Source organism: Aethina tumida, chromosome 1 (genome assembly GCF_024364675.1).
Source record: "Aethina tumida isolate Nest 87 chromosome 1, icAetTumi1.1, whole genome shotgun sequence".
Lineage (NCBI taxonomy): Eukaryota > Metazoa > Arthropoda > Insecta > Coleoptera > Nitidulidae > Aethina > Aethina tumida.
Genome location: NC_065435.1, coordinates 51,687,334 through 51,707,398, shown reverse-complemented (window position 1 = coordinate 51,707,398; position 20,065 = coordinate 51,687,334). Strand labels below are relative to the sequence as shown.

The window sequence follows — 20,065 nt, the reverse complement described above, 5'->3', positions numbered from 1 at the left end:
AAATCATAGATACGGTGTTCAAATTTTTTCTTATTAAATATAAAAGTTTTGATAAACAACCATAATACACTTATGTAGATCTTGTATAAATTATCTGGATTTACTTATTTTGAAATTTCTCATATATAATTACAAATTTTGATTTTTGTGAGTGTATTTTTGATCGTCATGTGGGTTAATCGAAGATTATTATACGACAAAACTGGTCTTATTAATGCAATATCATAATAAATATACCCGTTTATGCTCTAAAAATAAGAGAAAAATTATAATTTTTAAACAATTTGCGGAACACGATATTTTACACGGAACGCATATCTAGCCGCCATCTTTGATTTTTGAATATAACCAAGTAAAATGTTTTGAATCCATGCATTGGCATTTTCATAAAATTATGGATTGTCATTATATTCTTTTACAAATTCTCTTTATATATGTTTCAACAAACTCACTTTTCGTAAACAGTTCCAAATTAAACGTGCCAAGAGTTCTAATACCGGTTTTCAATGATGTATCAACAAAATTTCTTTTGGAAGCCACAGAGGGTGGTTGTTATAAATGGTAAGTAGTTCGGTTTTACATTCAAAAGATACAAGACATTCAAATCATTATTATTTCAATAGGACAACCACAAGATCTGACATAGTTCAACTAACTATGGTCAATGAAAACCTGCAATCCCAGTGTTCGTCTCAAGTTATTGTCAGTACTGTCACAAAAGAAGCATCAAGAAATATAGCAGTAGTATTAGCTGAAGAAGTATTTACTAAGCAAGCCTTAAGATGTGATGTCATTGTTGATGTTATTCATTCATTATCTATTACAACGACTACCAGAGAATTATTTATGGAAGAAGCACCTGAAGATTTTGAAGTAAAAGCATTTGATGACCAAGGTAATTATTAAAATGGACATTGACATGGTATATTAATTTATTAAATATAACATTATTGAATAATATGATTGTAGGAAATGAGTTTTCCACCCTTGAGGGTATTGAAATTGAATGGAATATTGTCACATCTGGACCTAAAAAAAATTCAGTTCTCCGTTACATTAAATTTGAAGATTCACCCTATGAAACACCACCGTCAATTGCAGACTTAGAAAATCAAAATAAAAAGGGTTATCGTATTTTACTCGAAGGAGTTAATAGTGGAGTTGCTAAAGTAATATTTACTATAAAATATCTCAACAAAATATTTACAATCACTTTCTTTAGGTTATTGCTAGACTACCACAGGAGGAATACAAGGAAGTAAATCAGTGTGAAGTTCAATTAATGGTGGTAGCAAATCTTTTAATTACTCCTGCTGAGGCTTATGTTATACCTGGAGATGTTGTACCTTTTAAAATTTATACAGTAAGATATATATAATAATAACATATATTAGATACTAATTATTTTTATTATTATAGCTTAATAATGGAAGAATGGATGAAATTACCTTACCTGATTCACAATATAGTTTGCAACCTGAAAATACTAATATTGCCAGTCCAGTTAAGGGATCAAGAAAAATCACTGCCTTAAAGGAGGGAAAAACAAGAATTTTACTCAGGGATAAAAATGTTGCTGATCCAGCTTTAAAATTGCCTGGTGCCACTTTATATGTAGCCAACCCAGATTATTTAAATATCAACGTATTACCTCATAAGAACTTGGCTATTCTAGTTGGAGATCATCATGATGTTCAAATTGAAGTCTATTCCAAGTAAGTGTTAATCAGGATCTGAATATTATTTGAAAACAGTGAGTAATAATTTTAAAATATAAATAATTGAGATTTATTGATGTAAATCTTGATTTATTAAAGTCTGATGAGTAATAATTCATAAATTATCTTTCAAATTGTTTTTAATTGGTTATCCATCATATATATTTTTGTCATATATTGAGTTGAAATTTAAACCTTTGAACGAAATATTTGTTTTACAAATCATGAATCAAACATATAATTATATTTATCAACGAATTCTCTAAAAAATAAAGTTGTAAAATAACAGTAACATAGCTAAAGTAAAATTTCTTAATTTCATTAAAAATGTATATTTTCTCAGGAATCACCACAGACTAACGCTTGGAGAAAACGTCCAAATAGAAACAGAAGTTTCCCCTGAATTTTTTATTAACAAGAGGTCAAAGAATGGTACATGGTTATCAGGTCATGGAGTGAAACCAAGTGTAGTGAAGGTTCATGCAGAACTGACTAGCATTGTTAATCCAAATTTGGGAAAATTTAGGTTTGAAAAACCTATAATTGCGGATGTAGATATTGTGGTTTATCCTAGAATAAGCATAACACCATCTGAAATTATTCTGCCATGGGATCCAACAGTTAGACCAAAGTAAGTTAACATTTTTTCCTCATGATTATCAGTTATTTTTACTCTATTTTCACTTAAAATTAGTCGTTTAAATTTCAGATTGTTTAATTATTTAAATCATCTTTTAGATATGATATAGACCTGATTGTTAAAGGCGGTGATGGTAGGTTTATATGGACAAGTAGTGATCATCAAATTGGAGTTGTCAGTCAAAATGGACATGTAAAGACACATTCAAATGGCTTCTTTGAAGTGTCTGCGGCAATGTTGCGTAACCATCATAATAGAGAGACTGCCAAATTTATGATACTTCCACCATCCAAACTGGAAATCGTCGAGTTCGTTATGGAATCTGAATTGGGATCACCAATTTATTTGCATGTAGCTTTGTATGCAGAAAAAATTGATAAAGAAGGTCAGGCTATACAAATTCCATATACCCACTGCCAAGATCTTCCATTCCAAATTCGACAATCGGATCCGAAATTTAAACATAACAGAACTGATATTCTGCCTCCTGTTGGTATTTCTTGTGGTAATATCGCAATGGTAGGATTAAATGTTGGTACAAGCAAAGTTACAGTAACTTATTATCAAGACGGTCGGGCTTTGGAAGATTCTGTTACCTTAAGTGCCTATAAACCTCTGTCTTTAGTAGAGCCTAAAACAGAAATTGTCTTAGCTGTGGGCACATCCATTAACCTTGTTTTTACTGGTGGACCAAGACCAATCATAGGTAAGTTCCGTTTACAATTTTGTTCTCTGTTTTCCACAACATTTTTGATAATCAAATATTGATTTTTAGGTCGACTCAGTGAACATGAAAGGGTGGTTGTAAGTGAGAACGATAAAATCGCAACCGCTTATGATTTGACAGATTTAAACACATTACCTGGTGAAGAAATTTCTGTAGTTCGTGTTATTTGTCATCAACTTGGAGAAACTGATATTAAGTTAATTGTATCAAACAAGCCAACCACTGCAAACTGCAAAGCACAGTCTGCTAGCGCAACGGCTCGTATATCTTGTGGAAAACCTTCAAAACTTGTTCTACAACCAAATTTCCAAACTGCCGCCAATTGTCCGATGGACATGAGTTCCGGAAATGTTGTAATTCCTACTTTTAAAGAGATGGACTTTGATATATTAGTTTACAATGATTGTGGACATCGATTTTTAAACATATCCTCACTTCTGTTTACATGGGCCTTAACACCCTCTAAAGCAGGAAAATTTGCCAGTAAAGACGGTTCATTCCCTAACGATTTTATGTATGAAAACATACCTATTTCTGATAAGGCTTATCAAACTCTATTCCTTCAATCAGAGTTTAAGCAATTGTCCATAAATACATCATTGATTGGATACAATAAGAAAGTACTCAAACGCCTGAATATCATTCCTGAAAATCCACCATTTAAAGATCCTGGAGACAAGGAGCAGTATATAATTGATGCTTCTCTATCATTATACTTGGTGGATCCAGCCATAATAGAACCATATATTGCATTGTATAATCACCCTGGTAACAGAAAGAGGATTCCTGTAACACAAGGATCTGGATTTTTTGAAATTAGCTTGAGCAACAAGGATCTGGCCAACGTAAAATATATTGAAGCAACAAAAGAAATAGAAATAATGCCGAAACGCTCTGGTGAATTAATAATTAATCTGAACGACTTGTGCCTCGTTACCAAACCAGCCATGATGATGGTAAATGTAGTCTCTGTAGGACTAATAAGGGTGGAGATGATTGATAAAGTAGAAACTGGTAAATGTATCAAATGCGTTGTTAGATTATTTGATGAAAACGACAATCTAATGGATTTGCCTGACAAGAACATGATTGGAATTACACCCATACTTGAAGCAAAAATAGCCAATGTTGCTGAAGACGTTGAAGATCCAAAGAATCCTTGGGGTGTAGGTGAAGTCCACTTCTTAATATCTGGCGTCAACGTCGGTGACACGAGATTGATATTTACTGTTGCTGGAGGAGACGAGGACATCCGAAGTGCACCCGTCGATCTTCAAGTTTTTAACCCGCTGAAGATACATCCACGCAACGGTACTATTCTCATAAAATCTCATTTGCAAGTTGTAGCCACTGGTGGACCTCATCCAGATACCAACATAGAATTTACCGTTATCAATCCAAATAAAGTCCAAGGTAAACATATAAATTTTTTATGTTAAATGATATATTTTGTATAATTATTTGTAGTGATGGAAATTAATAACAAGGGAGTTGTGGTCGGGCTAAACTCTGGAACCGCTAAAATAACTGCCAGAGCCGTTGGAATGCATCCAACCACCGGTAAAAAAATCGTATATTCCGAGGTAATTACCATGAAACACAACTAATGAAACAATTTTTAATATAAAATCTTTCCAGGACACAGTTGAAATGAGTGTGGTACCACTTCAAGGCATAAAATTGAAAATTCCTGTCACAAGATTTCAAGTAGGTGCTGTTGTACCAGTTTGGTGCTTTGGAACTCCCGGTGATATTTCTCCGTTAATTTTGGGTACCATAGATAATCCGCCTATCATATACAAGTGGGATGTTGTAGATTCCCGCCTTGCTGATTTTCATCAAGTTAGTGGACTTTTTGGTAAGGAAACTATACACATATAGAAATAAACCGATATTAATGAAATGCTCTATTAACTCTAGGCTTTGATTATAAAAATCAAGATAAAGTAGTTTCGAGAGTATATGGACTTGCTCCTGGAAAAACACAATTACATTTAAATGTTACTGTAAATGGTCTAGTGGCGGGAAAACTTAAACTGGATCTTATTCAATATACTGCATCCGTTGAAATCGAAGTAATATTACCATTTAAATTCACAAGACCTAAGTATTTAATGGGAGATGCGCTTTTAATGCCCCCACATTCAGAAATACCACTACAAACTAACTTGGATGGCGGTTTACATGTTATTGAATATACGTAAGTATAAATGATTGTATTAAATTTATATTTCTTTGTATTTAAAAATGTTGATTTTAGTCTTCCTGGCTCTGATGCTCCATCTACAGAGTTACTGGCAAATGCGTCACAGGTTATGACTAGTAGAGTTGTTACTGTAACTCCAAATGGTCTTCTAAAGTCTTATGGCACATTAGGTCATGCAATGTTAATAGTTGTGGCAACAGATGAGTATGGACTAAAACAACTTATTAGCGTTATTGTTGAGGTAAATTTTAGGATAAATTAAGTAAACATCAATATTAATAGTACATATTACAGGTAAAACCAATATATTACATGTCATTAAAAGTGCGAGCCAATTGGCGAGTTCACTCAAACACGCCCTTAAGTTATCTACCTCTCGGTACTGAATTTACATTAAAAGCATCATTCCACGATAAAGTCGGCAATAAGTTCGTAACTGGTCCGTTGGATTTGAAAATTAGAACCAGCAGATGCGATCTCATAAAAATTTCTGATGGACCGGAAGTGTCGTCAGTACAAATCAGCACATTGAAACCTGGAATAACGCTTATTAAAGTCTGGGCGGAGGGTATTCAAAAGACTGCATCGTACGTTAAACTACATGTTGAACAATCTGTACAACCAGTAATTGTAAGTATTCTTTAATCTAAAGTTAACCTGTTGTTAAAATTCGATTAAATTTTAGGACGACCTAACTATGGGCGATATAGTTTGCCTTTATGCTCCTGTGATATCACAATTTAACACTCCCGGAATGTGGAGGTCCAGTGACCCGCAACTGGTTGAAATCCAATCAGATTTAGACATAGCATTTGTTCAAAACAAAGAGGGTACAGTGGTGTTGACGCATTCACTACTGGGCGCCAGCCCTTTGCAAATTCAGGTACTGCCCATCAGCGAAATTGAATTTTTCCCACCAGGAAATCAGTTTTTAACAAATGGTAAAGAAGATACTACATTTAGGGTACCATTGGTTTTGCACAGCGAAAAAAGTGTCGGAATGAAAACAAACAACTTGGTAAGGGGATTATCAGTATTTTTAATGGCGATTATTAAATTCGGTTGCATTTCAGATAGCTGGATGGCGATGCAGAGCCGATGTGAGGGCCCAAGTTAGACCGACACATTTCTCATGCTTCGCTAAATTCGCCAACGAATCCGTTGAGGTACAAGTAGAAGATCTGTTTAACGTTTCCAACAGTTTTGTCCCTGATACCGGTTCTTACGCTTGCAAGTTCGTAAGTTTGGGAATATATAATAAGGACGTAGCAGTTTTGAATTCGGAAGTGTTGATGTGGGTCGAAACTTCCGACGGTGGTTTAGTATCACAGACATTGTCTTTGAAGTTTGCGCCTCGAATATTTATACCTGAAGAGATTGTGATTGGTGAGAACGGTAACACAGCAACTTTTGAGATTGTAGGACTAGAGTCAATATTGAAACAAATTAAGGTAAATTACAAAATCATACTTTAGACAATTTTATTATAATTATCTTAATTCTTTAGGTGACACCTGCGGACAGCAGTATTTTATATGTCGATCAAGGCACATTTGAAAATCCAACTTTAGTCAAATATAAAGTTCAACTTATTGATTATCACTGGAGATTAGCTGACTTAGAAGATGCTATGGGAATAAACGTATTTTCTCCATCAACTAAACAAGATGAAAAGGTACCGTAATTTTCCTTGTACATTTTCAAACAATTCCGTATCTATATATAAGTTGAAGTGGCAGTGAGAATAATAAAAAATATTTTTTAGATTATCGTCAAAGTAGCAGGTACATTGTCGCTACAAATGTGTACTGGGGTTGGATCACCTTTATTGAACTTCTTTTATTTATATAAGTTCCCCATATTAATGATTCTCACCATGCTTTTGGTGTTCTTCCTTACTTTCTACTGTAAGTACCATTTTTTATTAAATACCGTTAATTTAACTTTATTTAAAATTTTATTATTAATCAATATTTGTTTCCTTTAGTTTATTCACACTACATGCAGCCTATAGTTAATGTTAACGTAAATTCGACAAGACCTGTTATAAGTGAGTACTTTATATTTTATTATAAAATACACATTAAATAAAAAATATTTATTTCAGATACATGTGCAGCTAATAGGGCTAGACTATCAGCCAGTCCCAACTGTAATATTAATCAGTCTCCCTCTCCTGCACAATCTCCATCCAACACATCAAGATGTAGCAATCCGTCGGTGTGCAGGCGAATAAATTGTTCTTGTCAAAGTCCTAATAAAGCTCCAATATACGGAGATACAAGTTCATTCTATTCAAACAGTCCAGAAATCCGTAGGAATCGACGTTTAATGTAATATGTAAAAATGTGTGACGATGTTATGAATGAATCTTAATGATTGTATATATGTAATTTTGTACATAACTCTTTGATATTTTTGTATGCAAAATGCATGATTATGAAAATTTATGTTGATTTTATATTCTCATCAGAAGTACAAAATAAACTCGTGGTCTAATGATTTCATTGTCTATATTCGCTATAATTTGATGAATTTTCATCAGATGAAATATTTTTTTAAGAATGTTTTGAGTTATTTTGTACAATGTGTTCACTGCCTAATTATTCATTTGATGATACATCAAGAATTTTAATTTTAATTTATAATACTTATATCATATATATATATTTTTTTTATAATACTTATATCATCAAACATTCAGTTACATGTGACAGTATTTAATTTTAAAATTGTTTTTGTTTGATGAATAAAATTCTTGTTATAAATAAGCTGTTTTATTGATAAAGTTGGAATTTAAAGAACTTTTATCAGATGAAATATTTTTAAGAAAAACTTATTTTATAAAATATCTGTTCACTGCCTAACAATAATAATTATTTCATTTGATGATACTAAATTTCAATTTTTTTGTGTTTCTGAAAATTCACAGCATCAAACATTGAGTTACATGTATTTAATTTTAAAAATATTTTTCTTCAATAAATAAAACTCTTGTTATAAGTAAGCTGTTTTATTGATAAAGTTGGAATTATTACAATAGCTTTAAATGCAATGACTTAAAATAGGTTATAACACTGGCTTAATTAACTTATTCATCACCTGCACCTTTCTTTTTACCTTTTTTCCCTGCTTTCTCTTCATCAATAGGTGCTGGCTTAACAAATGGTATTTCATCCTGATATTTAGGAGGCATAAATTCTTTCAATGCTTCTGGTATTTTAATTCCAGTCTCTGTTTGATTAACCTCAAGAATTGCGCAGATTACTCTGGTAGTGGCACACATGGTTGCATTTAACATGTGTACATAGTCTGTAGCTGCATTCATTTTCTTTGTTTGGCCATATCTAACTAATAATCTTCTTGCTTGATATTCAAGACAATTGCTGCATGACACCAATTCCCTAAATGCACCTGATCCTGGGAACCAGGCTTCCAAATCTAATTTCTTTGCAGCTGCATTGTTTAAAGCTCCAGATACTATATTTACAATGCGATATGGTATATTAAGCAACTTATAGAACTGTTCTGCATTACTGATCATTTCATCCATCATTTCCCAAGACTTATTATCAAATGGGGAAGTTAAACAAAACTGTTCCACCTGAAATATTTAACATTTCATAAGTTAAACTTATTTAAAACATTTGTTATTCATACCTTTTCAAATTGGTGAACTCTAAAGATACCTCTTGTATCTCTTCCATGTGATCCTACTTCTTGTCTGAAACATGTTGACAAACCAGCATATCTAATTGGCAAGGAGCTTTCAGGCAACCACTCATCTCTATGATAAGCAGCAATTGGCTGTTCAGATGTTGCAATCAAATATTTCTCTTCAATTTCTTTTTCTTCTGCCTTTTCACTACCTTTTCCAACCACTTTATATAACTCTTCATCAAATTGTGATAATTGTGCTACTTCTTGCATAATCTGAAAATATTTTAAGTTTTAATATAGTAACAAACAATAGTTACATAGATGCATACATTTACAGCAATTACTAATTACCTCTTTCCTCATGAAGAATGGTGTGTATAAGGGAATATAATCCTTTTTGTGCAACACTCTTAATGAAAGTTGAATCAAGGCATGTTCCAAGAAAACCATGGGTCCTTTTAAATAATAACCTCTTGCACCTGATACCACAGCACCTCTTTCACCATCCATACCTATATAAAACATTAATAAAGACATAATAAATCATAAAAATTCAGCTAAAAATGACCTACCATCAACCATATGGATTAAATCCACATGGGAATATTTCTTGGTACTTTGACAGTCTCCAAAAGTTCTTTCAACAACATTATTGTCTTCATTATCATCTACTGGCACTGATTCATGCAAATGGTTTCCAATTTCCCTCAATGCATTATTGCGTTCTTTCTCAGTTTTCAATAAATCACTTTCATTTTTAACAATAGCTTCATCAATTGCTACTCTTACCTGTAACAAATATTATTTTCAGCAAACACATAAAGCCAAGTGTTAAAATGAAAATTACCTTCTTAATTTGATTTACAGTGAGAGCTTTTAAATTTTCACTAGCAAGTTCGGCCAACTGACTGAGGACAGAGTCTGGTACAGGTTCGTTGGCATCTCCTTGTGGTTCCTTTTTCTTCATCTTCTCACCAATTTCTTTACTGCAGAGATTTTTTAACTTATTCCATTGATCTGCTTTATGTCTGTGCTGTCTCCATGTGGTATCCAATTCCACAACTTTATCAACGAGTCCGACATCCTTGTAACGTTTCTTTTGGATCTCCCTTATTTTATCGGGATTTCCACCCTTATCGGCACGAAACAAATCAAGATCCAACACCATTTTTAATAGGCACTCTTTACTAACAGATTGCTGATGCAACTATTCGGCAAATGTCAATGTCAGAAAAGAATTAGGTTAGAAAACGTTTCTAAATGTCAAACGTAAATGTGGCAAACTAAACAAAAATTAAGCACAATAAACTTGTCAGTTATATTTCATTATTAACGTTGTAATACAGGAATATTTGACAAACATTCCTTAATTTTAATATACATTTAAGTGGTGTATGAAACATAGGTGTTTTGGTAAGATAATTTAATGTATTGAAGCTATTCCCGCCATTTTTCTATTGTTTATAACAAAATAAAATATTTCAAAAGTTTATGTGCTATGCCCTGTTTAAGTATTATGTGAAATGTCTTTAAATGTAAATGTCATGAGAGAAAGTTATCTATCAAGTATTTTTTAATACATAATATAAAAATAAATGTAAGAATAAGAAAAAATAATTGAAAATACATAACACTTTACTCTGTCATTATAAATTGAATATATATTTTATTAATATTATTCTGGGCTTTTTACTACGTGTGTTACAAAGTTTTATTATACTTAACTTATTATTTTTTTAGATATTAGCAGATTTTCTACCATGAGTGATTCTTGGAAAAGATTATTATGTAAAAGCAATGAGCTTCAACTTACAGGAACTCTCAATGGTGGACAAAGTTTTCGGTAATATTTGAAATGAAAATGTATGTTTAATTATTGAAATGTTTCTGTGACATATAGGTGGAAATCAAGAGTATCTGAAGGAACAGAGGAATGGATTGGAGTATTCAAAAACTTACTGTGGATTTTAAAACAAGAAGATGATTGTATACTTTACAAAGTTTATGGAAAAGAAAGTGATTGTGATCAGGATTGTGAAAAATTATTAAAGGATTATTTGCGACTGGATTTGAATCTTGAAATGTATTATCAACAATGGTCAGAAAAGGATAACTATTTCAAAGATGCAGCAAAGAAGTTTTATGGGATTAGATTACTAAATCAAGATGTTACTGAAAACATATTTTCCTTCATTTGTTCTTCCAACAATCACATTACTCGAATTTCAAGTATGGTGGAGAAAATGGCTAAATTTTATGGTCATAAAATTTATGAACTAGATGATGAAACTTATTATAGTTTTCCTGAAGCAGAAGTTTTAGCGAATGAGGATGTAGAATATAGATTGCGTGACAATGGCTTTGGGTATAGGTCCAAATATATCTGTAAGTCGGCCCAAACTATTATGGAAAATGGAGGTAAATCCTGGTTGGAAGCATTGAAGAAAATGGAATACCCTGAAGCTAAAAGTAAATTAATGACACTTCCTGGAGTAGGAGCCAAGGTAATAATAATTTGTTTAATTGAAGAATATATTAAATTGAAAAATCTTCTTAGGTAGCTGATTGCATTTGCTTAATGTCTTTGGGACATCTACAAGCTATACCAGTAGATACACATGTATATCAAATAGCCAGACGGATATACATGCCAAAATTGCCCCAACAAAAAACTATAACTTCCAAAGTTTATGAAGAAATTGGAGAATATTTTCGTGGATTGTACGGACCGTTGGCTGGTTGGGCCCATACGGTGAGAATATTAAAAAAAAGATAACGTCTTATTAATATTTTTTTATTTAGGTTCTGTTTTGTGCTGATCTCAAAAAATTTCAAGAATACAATAGCAAATATAATGAAAATTCTGCACCAAACAAGAAACAAAAAATGAATTACTGAATAAACTTTTTTAAATGGAAACGTTTATTTATTATCCTCGTTTATTTATTCTGTTAATTGAGATGTTTCAACCAGAGTAGTGATGTGGTATTTTAATAAGTATAAATAAAACCAACATTTTGTCATGCTTGTGATTTATTCAAATTAAAGTATTATAAATTGTTCCAATAATTACTAATTAACCTGAAAGCCGTTGTAAATAATAATACGCTAAGCATATAAACTGCTAGTGGAAATTACTCAATCCAGTTGCATTTGTTCATCATCATCTTTTTTTGGGTCTTTCTTCGTATTATTCTTGTCCGTTTCTGAGGACCCTGATGACGCATCTGCAGTAGACTTCTCCAAAGCTTTTACAAAATCTTGCATGTTACCTTCAGAAGCAGCCAAAACTGCATCCTGATTAACAGAGAGCTGAGACACTACAGGGCCCAGTTGGCCAGATTCTAAAGCGCTAGAAAATTGTGAAACAGCCTAAAAATAATGAAAAAATTAAAATGCAAAAGCGAGTTATGTGTATTAAAGTACTTGTTGAAATTGAGGAGATGCTAAAGTGGATCTCAATGCTTCTTGTGTATTACTATCCACTGGTGGTAAATGACTTTGAAGTTGCTGAAGAGCTTCCGGATTGTTAAGAACTCCTGATAAAGTTTCAGTTGTTAAAGCAGTGGATAAATCAACTGTAAAAAGTACATTATCTCCATCAATGTATTTTTTACAATTTCAAGTTCTCTATTAACAATAAAACAGTAAAAAAATACTTATGAGTCATTAAGAGTCTTTTAACAATATTAAATCATAAGCATTCTCTATAATTTACAATAACTTTCATCATCACAAGTTAATTATTTAAAACTGTATATACACATACCTGACTGCTGGACGTTGGTGGCACTAGTTGGCGTCATGCCTTGCAGGAAACTCTGCAAATCCGACAGCTGAATTGGACTTCCTTCTGTCATACCGGTATGTCTTTGCACCCTAGGGGCATTGGGCACAACTGTTGGCGCCGGCGTTGTTTGCGGGGTCGTTGGCGTATTTTGCGTAGTGGGAGTATTGGTCGTTGGTGTACTAGGTACAGTACGGTGAGTAATTGCTGGAGTTGTACTTGTGCGAGCACTTCCATTATTAGGGCCTCTGGATGACGGAATATATATTTTATATATTTATTTTAATTTCATGATAAGTTACCTGATAGTGCCAAGCAAACTTGAAAGGCCGCCCATCTGGCCTACGCCACTTCCAAATAATTGAATCAACTGCGATTGAGACATATTATTTAGCAAAGACTGCAAATCCTGATCTTGATTTTGCGACGATTGTACGGCACTTGACGGATTGTTTAGTAATTCGTTAATTCTTTTGCAGTTATCTTCATCCTTGTCAGATCTTGGCTCCTATATAATACAATATACGAATTTTATAATATATTTAGTTATGTTTAAATTGAACAGATTATTTTTTAAATTAAAAATTAATACTTTAATAATTAAAATATTTAATACCAGAAATAAAATTATAAAAATCAAAGAAAAACTCAAAAAATTAAAATAAATAAAGTGCAAGTTATCATAGAAATTTGACTTACCTGAAGCCAGAAGAAAAATTTTCTATTAGATGATTTAAATTTTAACAAATACACTCTGCCAGTTGTACACTGTGGTACCTTGACATATTCACAGTCATCAGGAAAAATTATTAAATCATCTTCCACATTTCCTAAAAAGTAACAAGTCAATTCAGTACTAATCATATGTTAAATTATCATTAAATATGATTAAATAACAATTATTAAATTATTACCTGTATTACGATCCTGCCAGCAGAAGTGCATTAAGGAATCTTGACTTTGATACACATACAATAATCCTTTACGTTTATCTGGGTACACCATACGTCCTGAATGTAACAAATAATATGATTTATATTGAACAATCTTGATTTAAAACATTTAATTTAATGGTAACGGAGTTAAATACTGTGGTTGGATTTATAGTGAATTATTGTATTACAAAACAAAAAGCTATTTAATTATTATTAACAAAAATAATGTAAAACTTTCTTAAATATATATATATATATATATATATATATATATATATATATATATATATATATCTTTTTATATTTTTAAAAGTAAAAAATGTCAAACACAAGTTTTAAATGCATAAAAAATCATAATCAGAGAAATGAACCCATAGAAGTGTCTGCAAACCTAAATTATTTTTAATCAGAATAAATTTAATATTGATTTCTGAAAGTTCTGATATGATCTAAATAATCCAGTTAGTGGTTAGTAGATGGTTGGCTCATTTTCAATTTTGTTTTGTATCATGTATATATTTATAGGAATTTCTCATTTGAATAAAGACTTTTTCTTTTGTTTCTTTGTTATTATTTAGGTCTTTTTGCAACAAAGCTTTTAAATAAAATAATTACATTCCAAATGAATTTATGGTTAAAGAAGTACCTTTTTAGACAAAAACATTTATGAAAGTTTTATTGATAACGAAGTAACATACTGAAAACTATGTCTTTGTATGTTTGTTTACCTTTCAAGTTCATTTTTCCTGCTCTCATCTCGACCAGGTGTTTGTTACCCTCTGTAGACCCTGGTCCAGCAGCTGAACTTCCAAATAAAGCTCCTCCAGCAGGCATTCTCGTAGTTTTCTTTCAACTAGAAGTTACAAGTCATCCAACAATAGGTTATGTATGCTATTATGAAAACTAGACGTTTACCTTTCCAAATACAACGTTAACTAAGTGAAAGCAACCGAAAATTTTGTAGTTACACGAATATTTGTGAAATGATTAACAGAAATTAAGTTTGATCTGACTATTAACTAACGCGGACTGACAGCAAAATTTCAGTAACCGAACCAGCGTTGTCAGATTGTGAGCGTGTCAGAGAAATGGACGTTCTGTTGTATTAAGAACACGAAACGTTAATTCTGTATGTATAAAACTCAATTAAGTTATTCTGTACTTAGTTACCGTTATTCGATTATTCCAAACTATTAAACATTTATAGTTTATAATTGCACTTATATTCATAAAGTTCATAAAGTTAAAAATCTATGGATTTATAAATTTGTATCGAATTTCTGTTCATCTTCAACATGCGGCAACATGGGATTAAAGATCACGGGTTAATTTGAATATGAACGCAGGGCCATGACTAATTTCTTACTCAAACTGCAAAAGTGAGAACATTTTATTAATAGAATTAAATTCAATAATTTAGTAACTAGTACGGGCGAAACTGGGAATGAGGAAAATAAGTGCTGGGACTTAAGCATAAAAAAACTTAAGTCAAATTAACACAATTTTATTTTAACGTTTTTATGGTTATTTACACCATAATATCATTAAAAAACTTATTAAATTAATATTTAATTAAATATATAAAATAATACACCAGCTAGGAAAATTTAGACTTTTTACAATTTCCTGGAATATTTTCTTCTGTAGTTCTCTTATGTTTTGATTCAGTATCACTATCTTCTGATTCCATTTCACTTAGTTCTTCTTCAGGTTCTGTAAAATACTAATAATCAAGGTGTCTAGATCCCTTTCATTATGTTATTTTACCTTTGGCTTCATTTTCATTTATAATTTCAGTCAAAATATCATTAATTGTAGCTTGAAACTGCTTTAAATTGTTTCTATATGATGTCCAGTCATTAACCCCCGAATCTTGGGTGTGTATTTTGTTTTCTTTACCAATAAAAATTTCTAAACGTAAATCTGACATACTGAAACAAAAATTGAAAAAATATAATATAAACAACCAGTATATTTAACCTCAACTTAGGTTACAATAATTAGACCATAGAGCAACAAAACTTAGACTTATCTACTGTTACTAATTTGTTTAAAAATTTAAACTAAATAATAATAATTTCAGTCCATTTTAAATTGTGACTCATACATGCATAATTTGTAATATTTAAATAGTATTATTAACGTACTGTTGAAATTTAGAAAAAAAATGTTTCACTTGTCTTTGGTTAATGAAAAATTGTTTACAGAAATCTGCAAATACGTCAGAAAGAAAGAAACCTTTCCTATTATTTACATTGTATCTTCTTTATCTATTGTGTTTGTTTTCTTTCTTCTATTCCAATGACTTGTTCAAATTTAATTCATAAAAATAAATTGGATAAGTGTAGTAATTTATAACATTGTGATAAACCTATTTATGTAATTTCCAACCAGGAGAGAGAGTGAACATTTGTGTTGGAGCGGAGAATAATCTTTGTGTCATAGTTTTAATAGGACACCAATATTTTTCTAGTGATATTGACATAAACCAGTGTCCATTTATTATTGATAGGTTATCATAATGAATAGCATTTTAAATTTTGATAAATAGAGGGATATCTGTCAAGATATGTGATGTTGAAAATGCTACGGTTAACTGGTCATGAATATTTTATTTATATTTTATTATTTATTGAACCAATATTTGGTAAGTTTCTTGTGTTATATTTAAATAAATTAATTTTATAATATAAACAAAACAATACTAATCAGTGGATAAACTTATATGTATCATATTACATGTTAGATAAATTTCATGAACAGTTACAACTGATTCATTTCATTTTATTGAACAATTATACACTTATAATTGTTCAATAAAATTATCAAAGATTAACAATTAGTTTAATAATAAATGTTAAACTTATTTTTTATCCTAAAGCCTGGTTCAGTTACTTAATTGATTGCTACCAAATTTGAGTGTCTCTTTTTATATAAATGCAAACCATATTTTATATTTGAAACATTTCTTCAATCCCTGGTTTAAATATTAATAGTAAAAGAACAACTATTATAAATAATATTTTTTGAGTGGCAATATTTTTATTATTACTTCTACCTTAGTAGTGTTGTATTACTGTGACTGATTACATTTTATTTATTTTAGGGGAAAGAGCATGCGATGTGTCGGACGCAAGGGTTTCCGATTGTTCCGACACTGAAGTTTGTAATGATAAAAAATGTGTCTGCTTGCCTGAGTTAACCCGCTTAAATGAAACTTACTGTGTAAAAAATAAGTCATCACCTAATTATTCTAGTTTAGTATACAATGATGGTAATGGATCATTGGTAGCTGGAATAGTTATACCCTTCTGTCTCATTTTACTTGTGATATCTGCTGTGTATATTAGTAAGAAGTATAATATTTTCGACTGGATAAGGCAAAAAGTTTACCAAAGAAATAATAATTATGATGAATTTATGATTGGTCAAGATATTGATGATGATGATCCCCCAATTGCATAATACATATCTAAATAAAAGATAATTTTTAATTTAATTTAAACCAACTTTCTATATTACGTTATCCCTACATTATTCATGTTCTATTTGGTATTTGTTCTATTGTAAGTTTTGATTTGTAGATCAGAACTTGCAGATACATAAACACATTGGGGGAATTGACTGATGGTCATTATAATATTACAAATAATAATTATATTTATATATGCATAAATATGTGTATAAAATTAATGACGCATTTGTAGTCCTTATAATTTTGCCTAAATATAGGACAACACTGGCTTTTGCTGTGTTTAATGTCGAATCAATTTTGAAATCCATTATATATATAAAAGTATTTTAATGCTGCATATATAAAATGTCTTTTTTTATATTTTACTATTACTATGTTTCTTAAGTGAAATTATTTGTTTTCACAGTAATTTTATTGCATTACATGTACATACCAAAGGTATTTAAATATAGCAATTATTAAATATTATTTATTAGTCTGTAGTTTTATTTACTTTTTTATAAAAATTATTGTCCTGTATAAAGAAGTTTAATCCATAATATTCTGTTTAGAAGTAATCTGTTTTTTATATACTTTTGTTAAAATGAGACAAAAAACATTTAAAATAAATCATTTATTAGTCATATAATAAAATAACTGGTATGTGATTACAATCACTTTCTTTTTCTTTTGGCAGATATTGTTACAACTGCAGGAAGTGGTACTTTCAATGTCATTGTATCTTTATCTTTTCCTGCTGACAGTGCAAGTACTCGTCCTACTTCTTGGATTTTCTTGGTTCCAACTTTAATATCTTTTGCAAGTTCTGCAATATTCACTTCAAAATCAGTCACAAAAAGGGTCAAAACTAGGATAAAGCAAAGTGCTTTTATTTTCATTGAAAGTGGACGTGATCTAAAAAATTAAAGTTTTATATCAACCATATATATAAAAAATTAATTTAATATTTCATACCTAGTATTTCCGGTTTGTATTGAAAAATGATCCAATATGTGGAAATTCAAATCTCTGTTCTTACAAATGGAATATTTTTTAGTCACATTTTTCGCAGGTACCGCAAAATAAGTTAACAAGTAATTCATGTAAATTAAAATAGCAATTTTTTCTTTCAATTCATTACCAGATAGTGATGAATTTTGTAATTGTGTTAAACAATATTCAACAAAGGATTTAAGCCTGTGGAATAAAATATATGTAAATTATCATATTACTGATACAAATATACATGAACTAATGATCAATAAAACCACTTACTTCAGTTCTTCAATATTGTCCATATTATCAATAATGTTTGTGACTTCACTATCCAGAGAATTTAAAACATTTTCAGGAATTAAATCATGAAGTTGATACACTTGTTCTTTTCTGGAGGCATTTCTGTTTATTTTAGGTCTAAATATTCCATCATTATCTTCTTGTGATTGATAGCTAACATCCATTGGGTCAAACTCGATAGCTGTAAGAGTTAAAATTAAATAATATAATATGAAAGTGGTTTTTTATGTCAACATACTGCTGGAAATATTATTGTACTATTTATAACAATATTTACAATAAAAAAAAATTATAATACCTGCAACAGTCTTTTCTAAGTCTTCTTTTACAGCATCAATATTCATTTTTAATTTTTCATGCTGTTCAGTTTGCCTAATTGTTTTTTTGGATCCAAATTGTTTATTTAATTCTGCAATTGATTTTTCATGAACGGTCACTGACACATCTAGCATTTCATTCTTCTTCAGCTGTGGCTTCAGTAATGCGAAGTCAACAGGAATTAATCGACACTAAAATTAATTATTAATAATACTTTTGTATTAAATATTATGTTATACTACTTACCGTTTTTGTACGCTTGTTATTTATAACTATATAATTATTATATAAATTATTTTCATTTACCAAACCCGTATAAGTCATTTTATCACCTTCTACTCCTACAATAGTTTTTTTCCTTTTATCTCTGTATAGGCCTGATTCTAGTTTAAACTGTTCATTTGGATTAAATTTTGAATTTTGGAAATCCACTGAAATTTAATTAATTTATGAATATTGTTGAGGTATTAAAAAATATTAACTTACCTAAAACGGGTTTTATATTTTTTTTAGAAATTTCTGTTATCACTGACATTTTCTTTATTTATTTATTAAATATAAATTATTTAGTCGAAAGCAAGCAATTCACGTGTAATTTATAGAGGAGGTTATATTTATGTCCATAGATGAAATATATTATAGATTGTAGTTTATATTTTTGCCACAAACAAGAAACCTAATAGTTTAGTGCGTATATTTAGCAATAGATGGAACATGGATTCGATTCAAATAGAAAATAAATTTAATATTACAAGTTGTAACTCCGTTGAAAACATGAGACAAAATTAATCATGGTAAACCTAAAGCTAATATTACCGTTTGGACGAATATAAGAATCATTCATGCATCTAAAAAAGAATGAATTATTCTATAATAATCATTTTATTTACTATATAGTACATAGTAAAATATATATTTTATTAATATGCATCAAATATGTAATATTTTAATTTATTAATAACAATAAATTAAGAAGTGGTACTTCTTTCACAAACGTTGGTAGATCTTCGGTGTTAGGTAGACGTATCGTGGAGGTGCAATTTATTTATTTTTAAAAAATAATTATTACCAGTATATTCAATACTTTTTTACCATTTATTCTCACCACAAACTGCACATAAAAAATCAAAGAAATCTAAGCATTGGATCACATTATAATATTATCATTAAGTAAATGTATTAATTAGAAGCCAGATAATATAATTTTATTTAATTTAATAAGGAAACATAAATAGGTAACAAATATGTAATAAATTAATGTATTTTATTATACAATTAAATTGTTGTATTTTAACTTTTTATAATTATTTAAATTCTAATTCAA

The 20,065-nt window shown here is 30.3% G+C and overlaps 5 protein-coding genes and 2 long non-coding RNA genes across 9 annotated transcripts; 3 read left to right on the top strand and 4 right to left on the bottom strand.

Moving 5' to 3' along the window:
* Nucleotides 1-346: 346 nt before the first annotated feature.
* Nucleotides 347-7,793, top strand: LOC109602959 (nuclear pore membrane glycoprotein 210). Its single transcript, XM_020019404.2, has 19 exons — nt 347-561; nt 624-895; nt 970-1,169; nt 1,223-1,363; nt 1,420-1,715; nt 2,062-2,349; nt 2,457-3,064; nt 3,134-4,498; nt 4,553-4,668; nt 4,724-4,943; nt 5,006-5,285; nt 5,346-5,532; nt 5,586-5,921; nt 5,977-6,309; nt 6,365-6,742; nt 6,799-6,966; nt 7,057-7,198; nt 7,279-7,341; nt 7,399-7,793. Exons 1-19 carry the CDS (start codon nt 371-373, stop codon nt 7,626-7,628), a joined length of 5,814 nt encoding a protein of 1,937 aa, XP_019874963.2. The 5' UTR covers nt 347-370; the 3' UTR covers nt 7,629-7,793.
* A 492-nt stretch (nt 7,794-8,285) lies between these two features.
* LOC109602953 (serine--tRNA ligase, cytoplasmic) lies at nt 8,286-10,188 on the bottom strand. The gene is made up of 5 exons (XM_020019396.2): nt 9,799-10,188; nt 9,524-9,740; nt 9,303-9,463; nt 8,952-9,224; nt 8,286-8,895 (listed from the first exon to the last, which is right to left on the bottom strand). The coding sequence occupies exons 1-5, from the start codon at nt 10,117-10,119 to the stop codon at nt 8,383-8,385; spliced, it is 1,485 nt and encodes a 494-aa protein (XP_019874955.1). The 5' UTR covers nt 10,120-10,188; the 3' UTR covers nt 8,286-8,382.
* Nucleotides 10,189-10,208: 20 nt separating this feature from the next.
* On the top strand, nt 10,209-11,870 carry LOC109602954 (N-glycosylase/DNA lyase). Of its 2 annotated transcripts, none has more exons than XM_020019398.2 (5): nt 10,209-10,364; nt 10,692-10,794; nt 10,852-11,455; nt 11,509-11,703; nt 11,754-11,870. In XM_020019398.2, exons 1-5 carry the CDS (start codon nt 10,346-10,348, stop codon nt 11,847-11,849), a joined length of 1,017 nt encoding a protein of 338 aa, XP_019874957.2. In that variant the 5' UTR covers nt 10,209-10,345; the 3' UTR covers nt 11,850-11,870. The 2 variants fall into 2 exon arrangements, with proteins under 2 accessions (XP_019874957.2, XP_049820146.1); XM_049964189.1 differs by lacking the exon at nt 10,209-10,364 and adding an exon at nt 10,436-10,548.
* Nucleotides 11,871-11,966: 96 nt separating this feature from the next.
* LOC109602956 (proteasomal ubiquitin receptor ADRM1) lies at nt 11,967-14,737 on the bottom strand. 2 transcript variants are annotated; one of them, XM_020019400.2, is made up of 8 exons: nt 14,589-14,737; nt 14,402-14,526; nt 13,653-13,748; nt 13,438-13,568; nt 13,041-13,246; nt 12,721-12,986; nt 12,378-12,529; nt 11,967-12,323 (listed from the first exon to the last, which is right to left on the bottom strand). In XM_020019400.2, exons 2-8 carry the CDS (start codon nt 14,505-14,507, stop codon nt 12,090-12,092), a joined length of 1,191 nt encoding a protein of 396 aa, XP_019874959.1. In that variant the 5' UTR covers nt 14,508-14,526; nt 14,589-14,737; the 3' UTR covers nt 11,967-12,089. The 2 variants fall into 2 exon arrangements, with proteins under 2 accessions (XP_019874959.1, XP_019874960.1); XM_020019401.2 differs by having other exon boundaries at nt 12,378-12,490.
* A 424-nt stretch (nt 14,738-15,161) lies between these two features.
* On the bottom strand, nt 15,162-15,757 carry LOC126264816 (uncharacterized). Its single transcript, XR_007547441.1, has 2 exons — nt 15,441-15,757; nt 15,162-15,386 (listed from the first exon to the last, which is right to left on the bottom strand). It is a non-coding gene; the product is annotated as an uncharacterized LOC126264816 (long non-coding RNA).
* A 187-nt stretch (nt 15,758-15,944) lies between these two features.
* LOC126264818 (uncharacterized) lies at nt 15,945-17,623 on the top strand. The gene is made up of 2 exons (XR_007547442.1): nt 15,945-16,320; nt 16,780-17,623. It is a non-coding gene; the product is annotated as an uncharacterized LOC126264818 (long non-coding RNA).
* Nucleotides 17,624-17,746: 123 nt separating this feature from the next.
* LOC109602957 (uncharacterized) lies at nt 17,747-19,367 on the bottom strand. The gene is made up of 6 exons (XM_020019402.2): nt 19,228-19,367; nt 18,988-19,172; nt 18,722-18,932; nt 18,403-18,604; nt 18,103-18,324; nt 17,747-18,042 (listed from the first exon to the last, which is right to left on the bottom strand). The coding sequence occupies exons 1-6, from the start codon at nt 19,274-19,276 to the stop codon at nt 17,802-17,804; spliced, it is 1,110 nt and encodes a 369-aa protein (XP_019874961.1). The 5' UTR covers nt 19,277-19,367; the 3' UTR covers nt 17,747-17,801.
* Between the last annotated feature and the right edge of the window lie 698 nt (nt 19,368-20,065).